This window comes from Anser brachyrhynchus, assembly GCF_964034855.1.
Source record: "Anser brachyrhynchus genome assembly, chromosome: 2".
NCBI classification, from domain to species: Eukaryota; Metazoa; Chordata; class Aves; order Anseriformes; family Anatidae; genus Anser; species Anser brachyrhynchus.
In genome coordinates, this window is record NC_137695.1 from 107,188,972 (window position 1) to 107,207,432 (window position 18,461).

The 18,461-nt window shown below is 41.9% G+C and overlaps 1 protein-coding gene across 2 annotated transcripts in view; it reads left to right on the forward strand.

The window, feature by feature from the left end:
- APCDD1 (APC down-regulated 1) overlaps positions 1-18,461 on the forward strand; it is a 40,368-nt gene that overhangs the window by 6,306 nt on the left and 15,601 nt on the right. Inside the window, exons 2-4 of one of the 2 annotated variants that reach the window (XM_080582816.1) lie at positions 2,836-3,019; positions 4,380-4,911; positions 16,884-17,205. In XM_080582816.1, coding sequence (XP_080438942.1) covers positions 2,836-3,019; positions 4,380-4,911; positions 16,884-17,205 — 1,038 coding nt within the window. Of the gene's footprint in view, positions 1-2,092; positions 3,020-4,379; positions 4,912-16,883; positions 17,206-18,461 lie in introns of those variants that run through there. The other variant, XM_080582815.1, reaches the window with a different exon arrangement.

Below are 18,461 nucleotides of genomic sequence, written 5' to 3' on the forward strand. Positions count from 1 at the left end.
AAAAGATGCTGTATAATAACACATAAAGTCGTCTCCTTCTCAAAAACCCCTTCTTTTCATTATTTCCTCCAGGGAATTATTGGCAATGTATAACATAGTTACTGCATTTTCTCCTTTGATATGCACACGTAAAAGATGGTATCCTCCTCTAAAAGGATTTTTGCTTGGAGAAATTAAATGTTCAATTATGTTAAAAGGGATAAATCATTTATTTTCAAGTGCATCTGTATTCATGAGTCATATGACATGAATTAGGACAAACATAACTGCCCAAAAGCAAATTGCTTAACAAATATGCCTTGGAAATAGTTACTTGAACCATTTCAAAACCTCCTCTTGATGGCAGATTTCAAGTATTTAACAAATCAAGTCAGAAATGTAAATTTTCAAAGGCTTTTGGAGTGTGAGATGATTTCTTTGCAGGAGACATCCTGACAGCTGTGTTTCTGTTGAAAGAGTTAGTACTGATGGCTCCAGCATCGAGCAGGTACCTTGCAGAAGGTGTCTCTGCAGACACAACAGAGGCTCTGCACCCATGAAGAGGAGCTTTCACTCCATTTCAGAGTGACGTGCTGAAGTAACGTGGGCTTTTTGAGTGTGTGGAGATGTAGAGGTGGAGAAGGGTATTGGAAGAGCAGGTCTCTGTCACTAGCTGTGATTCATAACAAAAATAAGTCTACTCGTAAGTTCACACGGACCTGGCTGAACTTGCTCTTCTGGCAGTGTAAGGGCCTGTGACATCAGCCCCATAGCCACGAGGTTTCAGATAAACCCAATAAACCCGAGCTTTTGAGGGAGCTGAGTGCTGTTCCAGGTGAGCTGGGCTGCAGACCAGGCACAGCAGAGAGCTGTGCAGAGATGCTGGCTTAAGGCCAGGAGACGATGTGCATGAAGGACCAAACCGGTCTAGTAAATCCTGCCTCTCAAAAGATCATTAGCTCCAGCAGAGCATCGCCTTGGCGTGGCCATACCACCTCTGAAATGGCACTGCTGTTTCTGGCTGGAGAACAACAGTTGTTTGGTGCTCACTTAAGTGAGACTGATCGGCAATGCAGAAACACCTGAGAAGACTGACTTTCAGAAAGGGAGAGGTATTGACCCTCTGAAAGTCAGGCTCCTTTGAGGGCATCTCCGACGGCATGCTCAAATATCAAAGCATCTCTCATGTTTATTACCCTTTAGAAAGTAAGGCCATAAATTCTCATTCAGATGGAAGAACTGTTTGTAACCTGCAACAAAGCTACCCGTTTTTCTAGTAGGCTTTGTGAGGTTGTATTCATTAATCTCATTAAATCTTGAGATCATTCAGTGATGAGTACTGTTTACATTCAAGTATTTATAGTATTGTTTCTGGTCATTCTTTATCTACTGTATAACTTCTTGCCTTTGTTTAGCTTAGGAATTGCTCTCTGAAAACAGTTGACATGTATGTATATTTTTGGCAATGACATTTTCCCAGGTATTAGCCCAAGTTTCTTCCAGAAGATGTAGGACCTAGTGAACATAATGAGTCATTGACACTGTTTTCTTTTAGCAATAGGAGATGGCAAAAATTTGAAATGGTGTCTTATCTAAAAATGAATAATGTTGATTTTCTTGCAAGTTCTTTAGCAATACCATGCACTGTTGGACTGAGCCACAGCCACAAGATTACCCTGAATGACAGACCTCACATTTAGAGGCTGCTCTTCATGCCTAGTCTTTAGATGTCTGGCCTGGGGAACACAGAGTAGGGTCTGCCTTAGGTGGCTTGGTGCTTCATAGGGTGTGCGAGCAGAGGTTGTGCCACACACGACCAGAAGAGCCCTGTTCCTGAGCCAAACCAGGGAAGAGAGCACCAGAAAAGAGGGGGCAAATCCTAGCCCCTGTCCCTGTGAGCACGTGTTACCACGTTTTCCCTCTCCCGAGACAACCATCCAGGCTTCCAGGGCACAAAAGCAGTCCCTCTAGCCCACCCTGTACTCTTTTTTTCTAGCCCAGCAGTTCTTAAATTCCTTTTGGCAAAGTAATACAGTTTCCAACCCATTATGTAAGGTTCATGTTTTTCACCTCTTAACCTCTAGATGTGTGTTTTTCTTTTGATCCGTGTTTTCCAACATATCTAAGAGCACTCGATGCCTAAAAGAGTAAAGGCGCATTCCTTCTGAAGCTACGTATTCATTTTGTCCAATTAATATTGTGTAGAAAGATCGTTGGTGGGTTTTGTATGTATACATTACTAGAAACCAAAATTACTGTGTGCTGGAGATAAAATTAGCTTTTGAAATTCCTTTTCCCTTTTCAAATAAAAATAGCAGAATCTGCCTTTAATTGACCACCTCAGTCATCACAGACGCTTCCTGTGTGCAGAGGCTTTGCTTTTAGTATCTGTTTTCCCTTGGCTTTAAAGAGTAGTCTTTATTTGCAAGTTTATTATAGAAGCATTCAAATTAGAGGTGGGCTGAAACCGCAAAGTTTACAGCCGGATCTGGATGCAACCTTCTGAAAGCTCCAAGATCCAGGTTTTTGATTGTCCTGACCAGAGGCTAGAGAGGTGTCTGTAAAAGTCAGGTTCAGTCACATCTCTGGGTCTAGAAATGCAATACTTTGACTCAAGCCCCTTTCCCCAGTATGTTTCATAAAGCTAGACTACTTAGTGGATTGTTCATGGACTGATATGAAGGAAGAGCATCCCGTATTTATTTTTCAGATGAGACAAGAAATGTAAATAGTGCTTTCCTAGGCACATAACGGTGTGAAAAAGTGTCTTTCAATGCAAGATGTTCACAACCTCCTTTATCATGTTGGAGGTGATCTTACCAGGGTCTCTTGATGGTTTTTGCTTTTCTATTGCAGGGCTGGGAGAAGGTTCTGCTCTTCTTCATCCGGACAGCAGGTCTCATCCTCGGTCCTTAGAGAAGAGTGCATGGAGGGCTTTCAAGGAGTCACAGTGTCACCACATGCTGAAACACCTTCACAATGGAGCCCGGATCACTGTGCAAATGCCTCCCAATATTGAGGGACACTGGGTATCCACTGGGTAAGGAAAGATCAAACAAGATGCCTGAGTAATATGTGTGGAAGAGAAAAGGGGAAGGAAGCAGTGAGGAAGTATGAACATTCCTACTTTAACCAGCAGGGGAAATACTTCCTTTAATATGGTGATGCTCCAAATTCCAGATGCTTTATATATGTTTATGCATAAAAGGAGAAGGAGCTGCATTATGTACATAGGAATAGCATGCTATAAAGCTGTCTTGATGAATCAATTTGTGGTCTGGATTTTAAACAGCATGCTGTGAAGTATCTTTAAATCTCTTTTCAAATAAGAAAGAGACCATTGAGTTGCCAAAATGGATGCTTATTCAAACATAACATTATACTATCTTTGACTACACACATTAGATCCATCAAATGGATCCTTGTTTTCAGAGCATTTGTCTAGCACGAGTTTTACTAGCAAAAGAATTTAAGAAACTATATTTCCCCAGTTCTGTTCTTCTCTATACATGATGACTTTTAATTCAGAGAGCTATTTTTCTTTCCATGTCTCAGCAGGCAATATTCACCCACTTATTTGAAGTGACTTGTAGTAGGAAAGTCTGGGGATTTTTAACAGGAAGGAGTGTATTTATGTTAAGCAGTGTGGATAACAAAGAAATGGGACAAGTTTGAAGGTATAAAAGGATTTTCTAGAGGAAATGGAATTTAACTTCTATTTACACCTTCAGGAAAAAAATGAAGTAACAACACTCCTCCATTAAGCAACCTCAATACTACATGGTCCATATTGAAGCCAAGTAGAAGTTTTGCATTAACTGCCAGAAGTTTGCATTAACTGCCACCCCTGTTGAAACTTTGACTGCAAAAGCTGAGGACAAGATCCTGCAGGTTCTCTGCAGACCAGAGCTGGCGGTGCACCACTGAGAAGCTTGTACAGCAGCTGTAGAAACCTGTTCTTTGCACTGTTCTGTGGATATTTGGCATTTTACTTTCTGATGTTATCAGCTCTTTTGCTAAATCTACCACGCAAAAGAGAAGAATAGATGTTTAATATGCTACTACTTTTTTCAGAGAATTGAGTCATGCAGCACTCCTTAGACAAAAAAAGAAAAGCAAAATATGACTCAAAGTATTTAAACCTACAGAGAGTAAGCCATTGGGTAGATACGATCACCATGAAGAAATATATTGATAATAGTATAATAGCAGAGGTAATTGTCAGCAAATTGGCAGGTATATATACCTAGTTCCTATTTACTCCCATTTATGCCAGAGGGACACAAGCATCCAGGCATCTCTGTAGACCCATGCACTGTTGCTCACTCTTGTTACCTGTAGTGTACATGACGTGAAGCCTTGTTAAAATTTTGTTTCCATCACTCTCTGTCTTCCCACAGCTGCGAAGTTAGAGCAGGCCCCGAGTTCGTCACAAGATCGTACAGATTCTACCACAATAACACATTCAAAGCCTATCAGTTCTATTACGGTGGCAATCGCTGCACAAACCCTATCTACACATTAGTTATACGCGGCAAAATTCGACTTCGCCAAGCATCCTGGATCATCCGGGGGGGTACCGAGGCTGATTATCAGCTACACAACATACAGATCATATGCCACAATGAAGCAATAGCCAAAAAATTAAGTGAGCTGGTGAACCACACGTGTCCTGGATTTATACCAGAAGATAGTCCCTGGGAGCAAGATGTGAGCTATGATTTGCTGAGAGAAGAGAACGGTTGTGAATGCACCAAAGCTCTGAATTTTGCCATGCATGAACTCCAGCTGATCCGCGTGGAGAAGCAGTATCTGCATCACAACTTAGATCATCTTGTGGAGGAGCTATTTCTCGGAGACATTCATACCGATGCTACCCAGAGGAGGTACTACCGACCCTCTAGTTACCAACCTCCTCTTCAAAATGCCAAGGTATGTGTGTGTATATATGCCATCTTTTTAAGATACTAGTGACAAAGCCTGCATTATTCAGCTCTTCTGAATCAGCGTACTAGTGTAATCTAAAATGCGGATGTGGTTCTAAAATAAGAGATGGACGGTGGCCTTACAGGGGATGTAGTCAGTTATAAAAAGATCACAGAACATACTTCATGTGCATAGAAAAAAACACTCTTCTGTGGTTTATGAGACTGCATCAAATGTGTGAAAAGTAGTCTGATGAGCTAAGTTCAACAAAGGCCACTCTGAGTCTGGAGAAGGAATCAAAGACGTATGCAGAGGTGAGAGTTGTTGGCTGGGACTATTGTAGGCTAGCGGCAGAGAAGAAAGTTTGATACAGCACTGAAAAAAAGGCAAGATAGAGACGCATCAGTGGATGCTTGTTTAGTTGCAGAAGTGTCAGGGAGAGAGGAAATCAAATTGTATCAACATATGGAAGTTAGGTGATCCATAAACTGAAGGGAAAGAGGAAATTGGAAGGTGGAGACATGAAAGGGACAGCGTGAAGGGAAAAAAACTGTCAGATTTTGCAGGTCATGAATCCAGAAGCACGCACACACATTAATGAAATGAAAAACAGGTGAATTTTGAATGGGTCTCTAATTTCATTGATAATTCAGTTTTCGAAGGGGCCTCAGAGTGCCCTTAGCTTCAGTGAGAACTGATCAACCCATAGTAAGTTAAATAAAAATCAAACAGGAAGAGTAGACATTGATGGCTGGTAGCAGGAGGTCTGTCTGTACATCTTTCCAGGTGATGTTTCAAAGGAACGCAGCAATTGGAACCACACTGCAGGCTGCAGTTGTTATCAATATGTTCCAGCTAGATACTGCTGCAGGATCACTTCCAGCTAATGGGTTATCACAATTTTTAATCATCTCACTGCAACTGATTCAAACATCAGCTACAGCTTATCAGCAGTAGCAGGAAACACAACAGGGGAAGTGAGAGTTTAGATGAGAAAACCTTGGCTTTCCCTTTCATTAAAAACCGCTCTGTCCGCCCCGTGTTGTGTCTGCCTCCTCTGAACTTCAATAGTTCAGGACTTCACGTGATCTGCCTCTAATCATTTTAATAACCTGGCCTGGTGATAATTTTAATCCGCAGTCAGATATGTCTCTATACAAACACTGCCGTCATTTCTGTTATTCTTATGCTCTCTTCAAGTGACCAGGGACAAATCTGCTTCTTCTTTACAAACATACATCTTCCCAAAACGAAGGGTTTCAGCAGCAGTAGATGAACCGCAGCACATTCTTCATCAAAAATGTTGGATTTGGCAGTTTAAATTTTCTTTAATTAATTCAAACAAGTACATCTGCTTTCTCTGTGCTCATTTGGGAGTGAAGGTTCTTTCCTAAATCTCTTCCTTTAAAGAAATCTGTAGAGTCAAATTATTTGACACCAGCTGTGTGAACTAATATGTTATATTAGTTCAGCGAATATGGTAGATCTTTTTCTGACCACCTGTACAGAAACCACATGTACAGAGACAAAACTACCGATTTAATACATCCCAGCTGATTATATTTTCAGGTCTATTTGGTCAAGTCTAGTTATCTTATTATGGGCTGATAGATGACATAGAAAATGCCTGATGCATTTAATGCCAAATGCATTTCCACCTGTAAGTAATTACATTACAGTCAGAATGATCAGGTGTGCTGCAAACCAGCTTTATGAAAATAAGACTTTTGTCCAAGTCTGATGTAATTTTAGGACACACTGGTCACAATTTTCCTGCCTGTCTCTTGTACTACTACAGCATCACTTTTTTTGCCTCTAAAATATAATGCCTCTGAAATGTAATGCTCAAATTAAAAGGATTAAATCTTGCATAGAGGTTTCTTTCTCAAGCCAGGTTAAAAACAAAAAACGAAACTTAAAGACCTTACAGTTATCTGAGCAATGAAACTCTCGCTTACAATTACAAAGCCCATTATCTTAGGCATAATACGATGTATCTTGTATTCTGATGTATCAACAAGCTGTGACACTGTGGAGGGCGCCTGTCTGAGCCACCCTGTATGCATTTAGCCCACAGTCCCACGTGTCGTGGTGGGCAGGTCCTGTCCTGAGCTATGCACGCTCTGAAATCATTGAAAACCTACAATGTGAATTCCATACTGTATGTTTACAAGAACTGGGGGCGTAGGAAGGCAGACAAGCCAATAAGTTATCCATTGGTATTCATGAAGTACAGTGCTTCCAGATAATATTTTTGGTAGCCAGATCTTGGCAGAGGCTGAATCTTGAGGCTGAATTTCTGACACTGGAATGCCATTCACACGAGTACTATTGGCTACAGAAAGTGCTGTTACTATAGAAAGCACAAGTTAACTCTGAGTACACCAAAATACATACAAATTCCAGCTCTCCATGATGAAACCCCTGTAGCCTCACAAATGGAGCTGCCAGGTCGTAACTTTCAGACCAGTGCTCGACACCCATTTTGTCCAGTTACGAGTTCTGGCAAGTTACTTTAGCTCTGTTTCTCCTCAAATGTTTGCCTGCACAGCCTAGTTGGCTCCTACAACGTGTGCATGTATACATTCAGTGTCTGGTTTACTGGGACACCATTCTCAGATGAGAAGGTAGAACTCAAGTTTTACGTGTGCAGCAGCCTAGGGTCTCTTCGTATTTTTGGTGGATTAATCTTGTTCAGATTTGATGTGAGATTTCTTTTATCTTGAGAGAAGTTGGGCTTGCTGATAGTAGGTTTTCAGCATGGCACAAATAATAGTACCCCTGAAAAATGAACTTTAACGTTAGTTCCACTGAAAGACTTCTGGGTTTTGATTTGTTCTTAGCCATGAAGTTCTGTCTGCTAACAGGTTCTCAACCTGGCTGTGTGACTTGGTGTTTGCTGAATGGAGGAAGAATAGTAACAGAGAAGCATTTTTTTAAGCTCAGGCAAACATACCACTGGAAGGTTATAACCCTTCTTCTTTGAACTCCTTTCCTTTTCTAATTGTTGCTCCACTGGGACCCAGCTGAAAATGAGTTTAAATGCTAAATTGAGTTTAAAACTACAAGTCACAGACTCCTCTGGAAACTGGACACCATGAATAAATAGAAACGTTAAATCAACTTGTTTTTTTAAGGTTTCTACAGTCATACCAAGAGGTTGGGGAGGCCAGGAAATTGCTTCTGAAGTGAATCAGGTGTATTGTGTGGAATCTTTCATTTAAGGCTTTTTTCATTTCCTTTTTATTTATTTTTATTTTATACTTATAAAAGCCTGCCTAAAATAAGTTAAGAGGATTCACATTTTGAGTTAAATTTATAGTTAAGCCTGGATATAGAAGAAAGTTCCACCCAGCTCAAGAGTTTACACAGTCTGTAAGTTGGATGTGGTAGCCACGTTCATTACTTATGTGGTTGAAATGAATGGTAATTAAAAGCAAATGATTGCTGGATATGCTAGGAATGCCAAAGCCACATGATCAGGACTTTAAACAAATAGAATTGGACCTTCTCCAAACTCCTGCAGTGATTTCACCACAGGATGGTAAATCAAAAGGGCTGTCCAAAAACCAGACAGCTTTATACCGAGCTACAAATCTGAATAATTTCACAGATTACCATATCTCAAGTGTTCATATAAAACCAGGGAGCTTTTAAAAATATCTAATATGTCATCTCTTAAAGCTTTACAAATGTTCGTAGATAAGAGCATACCTTAAACAAATTCCTCTTGTAAAATACGTGGAAGTTCTTAAGTGCAGCTGTTTAATAGGTCACTGTATAGATTTATCTTAGCAGTCCTCTAGCTTTGCTCAAGGTATGAATTAGGACTTGCTGATGAGGTGGGTTGAATGTCTTTGATGTGCCTTGATGTAGAGAGTTTAGAAAGGCATTCAAGCTAGTGCACGTTCAGCTTCTTTACCCAGCAGGAAAGCGCATGCTGGTGGAAAGGGCAGGATGGTGGAATTGCTTGGACGTCATCATCTGTATTGTACAAAAAATACTGATTAGGACAATACCAAGGAGCCTGGCTGACCAGTCATAAAATCACTCCTGATTTGCAAATCTATATGGGAACTTGTAGCATGAAGGAAGGCTTGAATGCAGTATTCGTTCACTGTGCATAAGGACAGAAGATGTTTTCAGAGATATCTGCTATGTCTAAAAACACAGGAAATGTTTACAACAGCAATACTGGGACACTGGTTTCACATCTAATTGCCTCAGAAATACCATTTTGTAAACAAAGAACTCCTTATGCTATTTTATCATCTGACTGAGTAACAGGAAAGATCAGTCCACAGCTGTGATGACAGGTCATTCTAGTTAGATCATTTTTTTAGGAACAAAGCTGGAGTGGTCTGGAACATCACAAGAATCCTAAAACATGCTAGAATAAATTTCCTTCTGCCTTTGCCATGCTCAAACATTTGCTGGCCACACATTTTCATTAAAATTTTCTCAAGGAAAAGCAATCCCAAATTGTCAATCCTCTCTGACAAGTTTATTCACCATTGGAAGCTGACTTTCAGCACCACTCGGTGTTTGCAGCTGGAGCTGATTCCACGTATGGAGGCTGGTGCTTGGGTTTTGGTTTAGCCAGAAGGTAAAAGAATAAAGTGCACAAGGTCTTCTAAGCTTTTGAAAATTTGGGTGTTCATCTCTTTGAAACTCGGTTACTTCATCTGTAGGGGGAATGCTGAGTACTGGAGGTGCTCACAAGGAAATGCAAGCATAAGTTAATAAATAGATCTTAAACATGTGAAGCGCCTCAGAGAAATACGCAAAATATTATCTCAATCAAAAAACATAATTTTGGAGGACAAAACTCCTCTGTTTGCCAGAGCAGTGCTACTAGACTTCCAGATTAAGCCAACACTTGAAGGGTTTCTTTTGTTCATTATTACTGGCAAAAGACTCTTGATTAGGGAAATTTTGAGGGCAGCGAAGAAATAACATTGAGAAGACTGTTCAAACAGGTTAATTCCAGGTTTATGAACAACAACAATGTGTATGATGCACTTCAGAGATAAGAGAAGCAAAAAGCTTCTAGCTGAACCTTCAAAAGCTGTGTTGGTTTTTAAACCATATTCATCTTCACTGATCACCGTCTGTTTTGCAATTACAGTAAAAGTCTGCTCCAACACAAATACAGTACCCCAGATCAGAGTTAAATATTTAGTTTAGCAAAATAAAAGAAGGGTCTTCAGATCAATGCAGCAAATATATCTAAACTACTGACACCTTCCTTCTTGTTGGCATCTAACCACAATTACTTCACGTTTTTTAAGCGGGAATGGAGGACTCATTGTCAATATTGCTATGCAGTAGCATAGTAGGAGTATAAGTAGGCTTACATAGGTTGCTTTTTAAAGGTACAATAGACGCATAAGGCAGCTTTATTTTGGAATATTCTGTTCCTTAAGATGGACATTAAAACTGTTGTTTCATAATTTCCAGGATTTTTTTTGATACTTCTCAAAATATTCATGTCACTATAAATTAGTATCATTTTAGTTGGATAGAGGACATGTGAGTAAATTCATCTGAGAAAAAGGCCATTATTTATCTGTGTTCCCATCTTTGGTGCAGGCTAAAGGAGTTTATATCATAAGGGAACAAGCAGAAGACTCTTGTATTTCATTGCGGTCGTGTTTATTTCAGTTTTGTGCAGGGTTGTGCAATGGAATCGACGTGATAGATCAGACAGTTGTGTAATGGTAGTGCCTTCAGATTCCTTCGCTATCTTTCTCTTCCTGGGAGTAGTTAATAAAAACCGTTCCTCAATATCTTAAAATATATGGTACATATTTGTAGATAAATCTGAACATACCTCCACCCTCCTTACTGCATGCAGCTCCTCCGTTCTCCACCAAAAGAAATCCCAAACTGACAACCCTGCAAAGGAGTTGCCGCTCTCCCCAGCATTTCATTTGCTTCAAGATTTTTTAATTAAAGTTTTAAATCTTTGTTATTCTTCATTCCCTTTGGCAAGCTGAATTATAACTCTGTCAACCATGCTTTTCAACTCCCCAGAGCCAGCCTAATGCACGTTAGCCAACTTAGCTTCATATGAGGTCATGGAAAGCCTGCAAATTATCACTTTTGTGGTAGAGGGAGATTGTAGCCGTTTATTAAAGTGTTGTCTTGGTCTGCAGTTATCTGGAGCGGTGGAAGAGTGGAGCTCGATACTACACTGAGCAATTCATAAAAGTGTCCTTTGGGTGGACTCAGTTCCTTGGCAGCATGAGGCAAAGCATCTAACTTTTTCTGTTTACTTGGATGCATTTCCTTGAGCTGACACCTTCTCCCAGCTGATGTTCTCCAGAGGTTTCCCTTTGTACTTGTCCTGGGAGCATGCAGTTATTGATACCAAAACTTGGCACCTGGCTTCTTGGGCGGTGAGGCTGAAGGCACCCTGGCCAGATAGGCCTCGCCCCAGGCCTATCTAGCCCAGCCCATGACATACGGCATTTGGGTGGGTGTGGGAGGTCACTGCTAAGCATGTCTTTTCTTTCTTCTCTTCTTCGATGCTTTCTCTCATGGTCAGAATCTACCCTAAAAGGGGAATCCCCAACGCAAGAGCAAGACAAACTTGTGAGTAACCAGAGCCCGGGCTGCCTTGTGTTGTTCAGGAGCATCTTCCCCTGGCGGTGGGTCTTTTGTTGGCCTTGCCACTCACAATACAGTATAGATGCAACCTGTCCTCCTCTTCCAGCCATGAACAATACCTGCTTCTTGCCATGCAACCAATGCAAATCAGTGCTAGCCAAAGGTGGGTTTATACCAGCTGGGAAACTGGCTCTTCCAACCAAGCTTTCCATGTTACACCTGCACAGACATTGGTAAAACAGATGTAGCAGCAGAAGAATGTTGTAGAAATATTTTTAATGTCAGTACACAACTTGATAAGGCAGGATATTGCTACAAAAATGTGAAATATGTGACTTCACTGGGTATTGTAACTGAGCAGTGGTGACAGCAGCCCAGGAGGAGGGAACAGACCCAGCTGGCAATGGTATTGGGAAAGGGAGGGATGGGTGTACTTAGAGTAGCCACATGGAATATCTGAGTTTGAATAAAAACTGAAAGTTGAAAGGCCTGAGCCCCTAGAGAGAGATTGCAGAAAGAAGCAACTGCTCTGCCAGGAGTTTAAGGGTTGGGTTTTCATTTGATACTGGCATTACTGGGAGGGAAGAGGAGAGTGAGGAGGGAGTCCAAAGGCAGCAGAACTGACTGCAAAGAACAGCACTTTTCTGTGTTTCTGAGGCAGAGCTGATGCTTGAATCTCCTAACCAGCTTATGGGATAGAAAGGATGTGTTGACTGTGCAGCAGCTCCAGATAAAAAGAGAAGGTGAGATGATTTCCCAAATTACTTTGGGAAAATAATGTGTAATTTCATGTCAGTTTCAAGACCTTGCAGATGCAAAACAAACTGCTGCTGAGAAAACTGGCTAGGTTCACCGCTTCTCAAGTTGTCAGCTGCTGTCCCTCAGCCCGAGTCAGCTCTAAACAGCACCAGTCCCTTGTCTGCCTTAATACCAGACCTAAAACAAGAGTTGCCATACTGTCAGATGGTTTAGAAGTTTACTACCTTCTATGCTTTTGTCTTCTTAACGTGTCTAGTCTGGTAAAATACCAAGTATTTGCAACTATAAAAGATGACAGAGAGAACTTGTCAGAAAATGGTCAAAATTCTCCATTAAAAATGCCCAGAAAGCCCCTAAAATGCTTTTCTGCTAAGAATGCACTGCATCTCTCAGACTCTTACGTAGTCACCATCCCTGGGGGTGTTTAAGGAAAGGTTGGAGGTGGTGCTTAGGGACATGGTTTAGTGGGTGGTATTGGTGGTAGGGGGATGGTTGGACCAGATGATCTTGGAGGGCTTTTCCAACCTTAATGATTCTATGATTGCCAAATATCAGAAATAGTCATCTACAGGGGAAAAGGTGGGTTACAATTGGAGCTGCTTCAGACAAATACCATTTAATTTATTTTTTTTATTGAGATACAGACACATTTTCAGCATATAAAAATAGATAGATAGCAGAGTAAATATATTTGAGCAAGATGTTCTGTTGAAAATAACTGTATTTTCAACCTCCTCTTTACTACTTGTGCTTGTTTGTTTTGTCCCTAAATACACCTGTGCTACATCCTGCAGGTCCTCTCTTTGATATTAAGCAATGATTTCAGCTTCTGCTTTAACCATAAGGAAAGGGTAGATTTCCTGTACATTTTGGAAAGGGTTTGGCCCATAGATTTCTTGGGCAATGACAGCATCAAAATACAAAGTTGCTCAAAGAAAACTAGAACACCTTCCAAAAAGATCTTTCTACATGTTATTCAAAGCCCGTTTTACCATTGCTGAGAGAACATCCCAGTTGCGCGACAGTTTTTTTGTCCTGGGCCGTAACAAACACTATGAATTGATTAGAGGAGAATTAGCTCTAGGCAGCCACAGAATCCAATAGAACTTAAGCACAAAAATAAAATGTGCTGAGACGATTTGTGTTTCCGACTATCCACAGCAATTGGGAAAAAGATCAAGGAACCTCATCCTTGTTTGCTTTTTTATTAGAAACCTCTCTGCTTGGCTTCCAGAGCAGTCTGGCCCTGTTACCACTTCAGCTGAGGCAGCAGGAGGGAGGGATAAGGAAAAATGTTCATGGAAATTTTCAGATCACAAACTATTTTCTCCCCAAGTATACAAGAACTGTTTCCAGCCAGAGATTCGGGCTTATTTCAACCCTCATGGCCTCATGGATTAATTCACAAGTTGGCTTCAGAGAAGCACCCAGGAGGGTGAGGAGTTGGGCCAGCACGGATTCAGCATTGCAGAGCTGCAACAAGGCTCCCTTCCCCTCATCTTCATGGGAAGGGATCTTGCAGACACCGAGCAGCGGCCATTCCTGGGGCTGTTCCTTTCTGCAAGACACCTGTATTAAAAATACTGCACTGTACACCTAAGATATTTGAAACATGAAACAGATGTGCATCCTGTCCGCTGATCATTTTATTGCTTTTTAGTTTATGTCATGCCCAAATTAGCTTTTTATTAGAGAGTACTTAATTGTGTTTGGACTCAAATGTCCTCTGCCTCTGTTCTGTATTTTCTTTGAATGTCTGTTTTTAGAAAATAATCTTTCCTAAGACGAATGGAAAGGGAGTGATTTGCAAGGCTTTAGCCAGTGCAATTAAGAGCCAAAAGCAGCTGACCTGAAAAAGCAACAGCAAAAAATACATTCAGTTGTTAAACATAAATTACTCCACAATTAAGTCCAATTGTCTCATAATAAAACTAGATCTTTCTCATGTACATTACTTGGACAAAAATTGTACTGAGGGGTTTTACATGTGGCATATTCTTCCACTAAGTAGTTCATAACTCTGTGAAAGATAATATCAGAGTGAAAAATGTAGGCTTAGATTCAAGCACTAATCTCAGAGAAGCAATGCATTCAGGGTATGGCCTTATGAGATGCCTGAACCACTTTGGTATCTCACTTCTTTGAAAGGGATACTCCTGCTTCCCTCATCACTTCCCCAGCTTCTCCCTGTCCTACTCCCTTTTTATTGCAGCAAGTGCCCATTCACCACAGCCACTTCATCCAGGTGTTAGGCAGCTGTAACGCTTGTCTGCCTCATGGCAGGTCAGCAATGCTGGAGAAAGAAGTATTTATTTGGTGGACACCTGGCCTGGTTCACTGAAGGTGTCCATGCAAGGACAACAGCAGATTTTGTGGTTCTGTGAAACCAAACCCTTTCCAAAGAAAAAGACTGACATCCTCTAAAGAGAGCTAGAGGTTCAACAGACCCCTTTCATTAGGCCCAAACAAGCTTGCAGATGACGAGTGTTTACTGTAGACAAGAGGAAGGAAGATGCTGGACTTCTGTCAGATTGTGCATGAAAGTTTGTTCAGAAATAGAGCTACATACAAATATATTTATCAATCTATCATATACAGGCCCCTTACATTTCTGTCTGCTTTCTGATAGCTCACTGTCTTTATTTAACCTCCTACCAGTCCTGTGTCAAACAGAAAAGCTGTAATTGTCTGTTTCTGTGAAGTGAGATTAAGTCCATGGGAAGGTCACACAAGAAGCCTGTAGCAAAATAGAAAGACAGGCTGGATCTTGATTTCTCTCTTGAGAGAAATAAGAAAGCCCAAATTGAAGCTTGCAGTCTCAGAAATCACCCCAGTTTTACAGTCCTTGTGTGTTATACGTGCTTTTGGTGTTCAGAACTACATATTTTGCACCAGTCTCTGCTGTTAGATACAATGGCACAAATCTGCTAACTTCATCAGTTCCAGTTTATTTACTTAATTAAATATACTTTGTATTTTCACTAACATACTGATGGCTCCTGTACTTGCTTGCAGAAGCTGGAAAATGAATTTTTAAATTAGTTAACAAGCTCCACGATGGGAAGGAATGACATCTGTAGCATGCTGACACATGGTCTGCAGAAGACCACATGGTTTTGGGTGGAAAGCCCCTCTGGAGGTCAGCAGGTCCAGCCTCCTCTTCAGAGCAGGTCTGTTGGCCAATGCTGGTTCAGGGGTTCAGGTCAACCTGGGCTACGTCATTTATAGTTATTTTGCAGACAGACCATTATTCTACAGCCTGGTGAAGCTGGCAGCAGGCTCATTGATTTCACTGACTTTTGATGTCTGTGATCTGGAGGGGAGACAAATATAAACCCTGTTCAATATGTGTAAAAGGGTTGCATCGCCTGAGTTGTGCGTTGGTTCTCGGAAGCTACCTATGGTTGTATCATCAGACAAACTGAGGGCACAGATGAAGAATGTGTAAGTGTGGTTCCTAAAGTGTGCCCTGAGCTGAAGATAGCAAATAGGGAAACACTGACTCCATAACGTCACACGTGGACTTTAAAATATTAGTGATGAATTTGAGCATTTATGTAATGGGAGGAGCTCAGAGAGATCACAGAGAAGAGAACTAGAAAGAGGCATGAAGGAAAAGTGTTTGTGCTGTATAAATCCCTCTCCCCAGTGGCTGTGTGGGAGCTTCAGCTCTTAGCTCAGTGCACTCTGAAAACTCCTCACAGCTTGAACGAACTAGGTGATGGAAAGAACCCACCCTGTTCATCCCCCTGTCGCCAGGAGGGATCAGGTATCCTCAGCAGATGATGGCAACGGCTGGCTGTGGGGTCTTTGCCTCTCGCAGAAGTGATTAGCACTAGGAGCACCATGCAAGCACGCGGTGGGCAGCGCCTCCGAGAAACCCCACCCACGCATCACAAAATGGCCTCGCCCCTCAGGGACGTGGCTGGACGCTGGGGCATGTGGGTCCCAGAGGTTGGTGCTCGACAAAGCGGTTCTGCTGTGGGCCTTCATCAGGCCTGACCGACACCACAAACCTCATTCCTGGTGGAAAGAGCCACAAAGCTTTCATCATGTTCAGTGACAGTAGGCCATATGTGCTCTGTGCAAGCTCACTTACGTCCCTATATCCACGTTGCTGTCAGCAGAGCTGTGTGCCTGACATGGAGAAGAATATTAGCAGAAGCCACAGTTGAGACTCTGCTAAATACACAAAGGGTATGCTTCATGAATTTGTGTTAGAGCTCAGGAAAGTTGAAAAGGTGCAAAATAGCAGGTTACTGTTCTCCCAGGCTGCTGCCCAAATGGAAAACATGGAAAACCTGTGTCCATCCGCAGCACCCAAAGTTAGCAATCGGTGCAAAATAAGAACTGAACGAATGTATTCATTTCTAACATGAGACTTTCCCAGTCCCTACCACAGCAAATTACTGCCTGACAATATCTTGTGTGATTTGAAGGACAAATCAGCCTTTCAGGTGCTTTGAAAACCATTAAAAACATAAGAAGTAACAACGTATTCCGTAAAACCTGAAGCTGGTGTCACTTCAGCACGAAACAAATGCCCCAATTCACTGCCCTTTTTGGCAGGTAACACCTAACGAGGGTTTCTCTCTGCTTCCTTACAGAACCACGACCGCACGTGCATCGCGTGCAGGATCATCTACCGCTCGGATGAGCACCACCCTCCCATCCTACCCCCCAAGGCGGACCTGACCATCGGGCTGCACGGCGAGTGGGTGAGCCAGCGCTGCGAGGTGCGGCCGGAGGTGCTCTTCCTCACGCGGCACTTCATCTTCCACGACAACAACAACACCTGGGAAGGCCACTACTACCACTACTCCGACCCCATCTGCAAACACCCCACCTTCACCATCTACGCCAAGGGACGCTACAGCCGAGGAGTGCACTCGTCCAAAGTGATGGGGGGAACGGAGTTTGTGTTCAAAGGTAGGGTGGCTCACGGTGGTTTGATTGCTAACGAGTTCATGCCGTCGTTGGAAGGATTTACTCCTTTCTTAGGCAGTTTTAGGCCTTCTGTGATTGCCCAGGCAATGCGTGGTATTTTACACCACTGAAGCAATACTCGTTTGAGGCAAAATAGAGAGATCTTAAGTACAACACAGGAAAGTAAGTCTTCTCATCACTTAGTCTTGGAGCCTGGTGGCCAGACTTCAAACATCTAAGCAAAGTGCCCAAGATTAGATCCATGTCCTAAGGCTCCTTCAGCATAGAGAAAAAAAAAAAAAGTGACTTCAGAAGGCATTTCAGGTCAGAAGTGGTATAAATCATTTTTTGGCAAAGACAGATACAGTAGCATGTGTCTTTTCATCAGCTTCCAAGGGGGACTAGAGCAAGTAGTGGTGTCCCTGAAGACAGCTCTGATTAATCCCACCGCAGCTAATACTGGATGTATCTAACAGCCCCCTCGAGTACTCCAGGAAGCAGCACTCAGTGGTGACGCTACCCAGGTCCCCGTGGCTGAAAAGCCTTTTCATACAACAGCCCCACAGCAGCCTGCTTAGAAAGAGCTCGGTGGTTTTAACCACTCGCACAAACAAACATCTCCAAAACACGACGTCCCTCCACGGCACCAGCCCCAGTGGAGCCTGTGGAAACCCCGAGCACACTGTAGGCTCTTACCCTCCTTATTTCAGTTGACATATGAAAAGCATATAGCTTCTTGTATGTCTCCAATTTAGAAAAATATCTAACTCTGAGAAATGTTTTACTAATCTAGGATTTTCATAGGAGGCAGGAGATATCCCTGCCTGTCAGAGCTCTTGTTCTTTCTAGCTGTATGCAGCATGTTCCAGCTTAGCTCCTAGAGTAAAATCCAGTTTTTGCTCGAATTTCTGTTTGATAACATGCCAGTTTACCTCATAGAGCAAGCTCACTAATTTTGTTCTTTTAAAACTTCTAGGTTCACTCTCTATAGATCACCTTTTATGCCAGCTATAGCAAATAACATGAACTGTTGAGCCTTTGAGCCAAATATCTGCTAGTAAAACTTCAGAATAAAAATCTGAGTATAAAGTATAAAAATTTAAGTATAAAAAGATATGTACGTTATTAATGACCTGTATGAGAATTTGGGAGTTTGGGGTGTTGGGTGGCATGAGGGTTTGTAATTTACTTGTGTTTTGGTCAGCACCAATCTATTCTGAAACCCTTTTCTTGATATACAGTACCAAATGCACACCAAG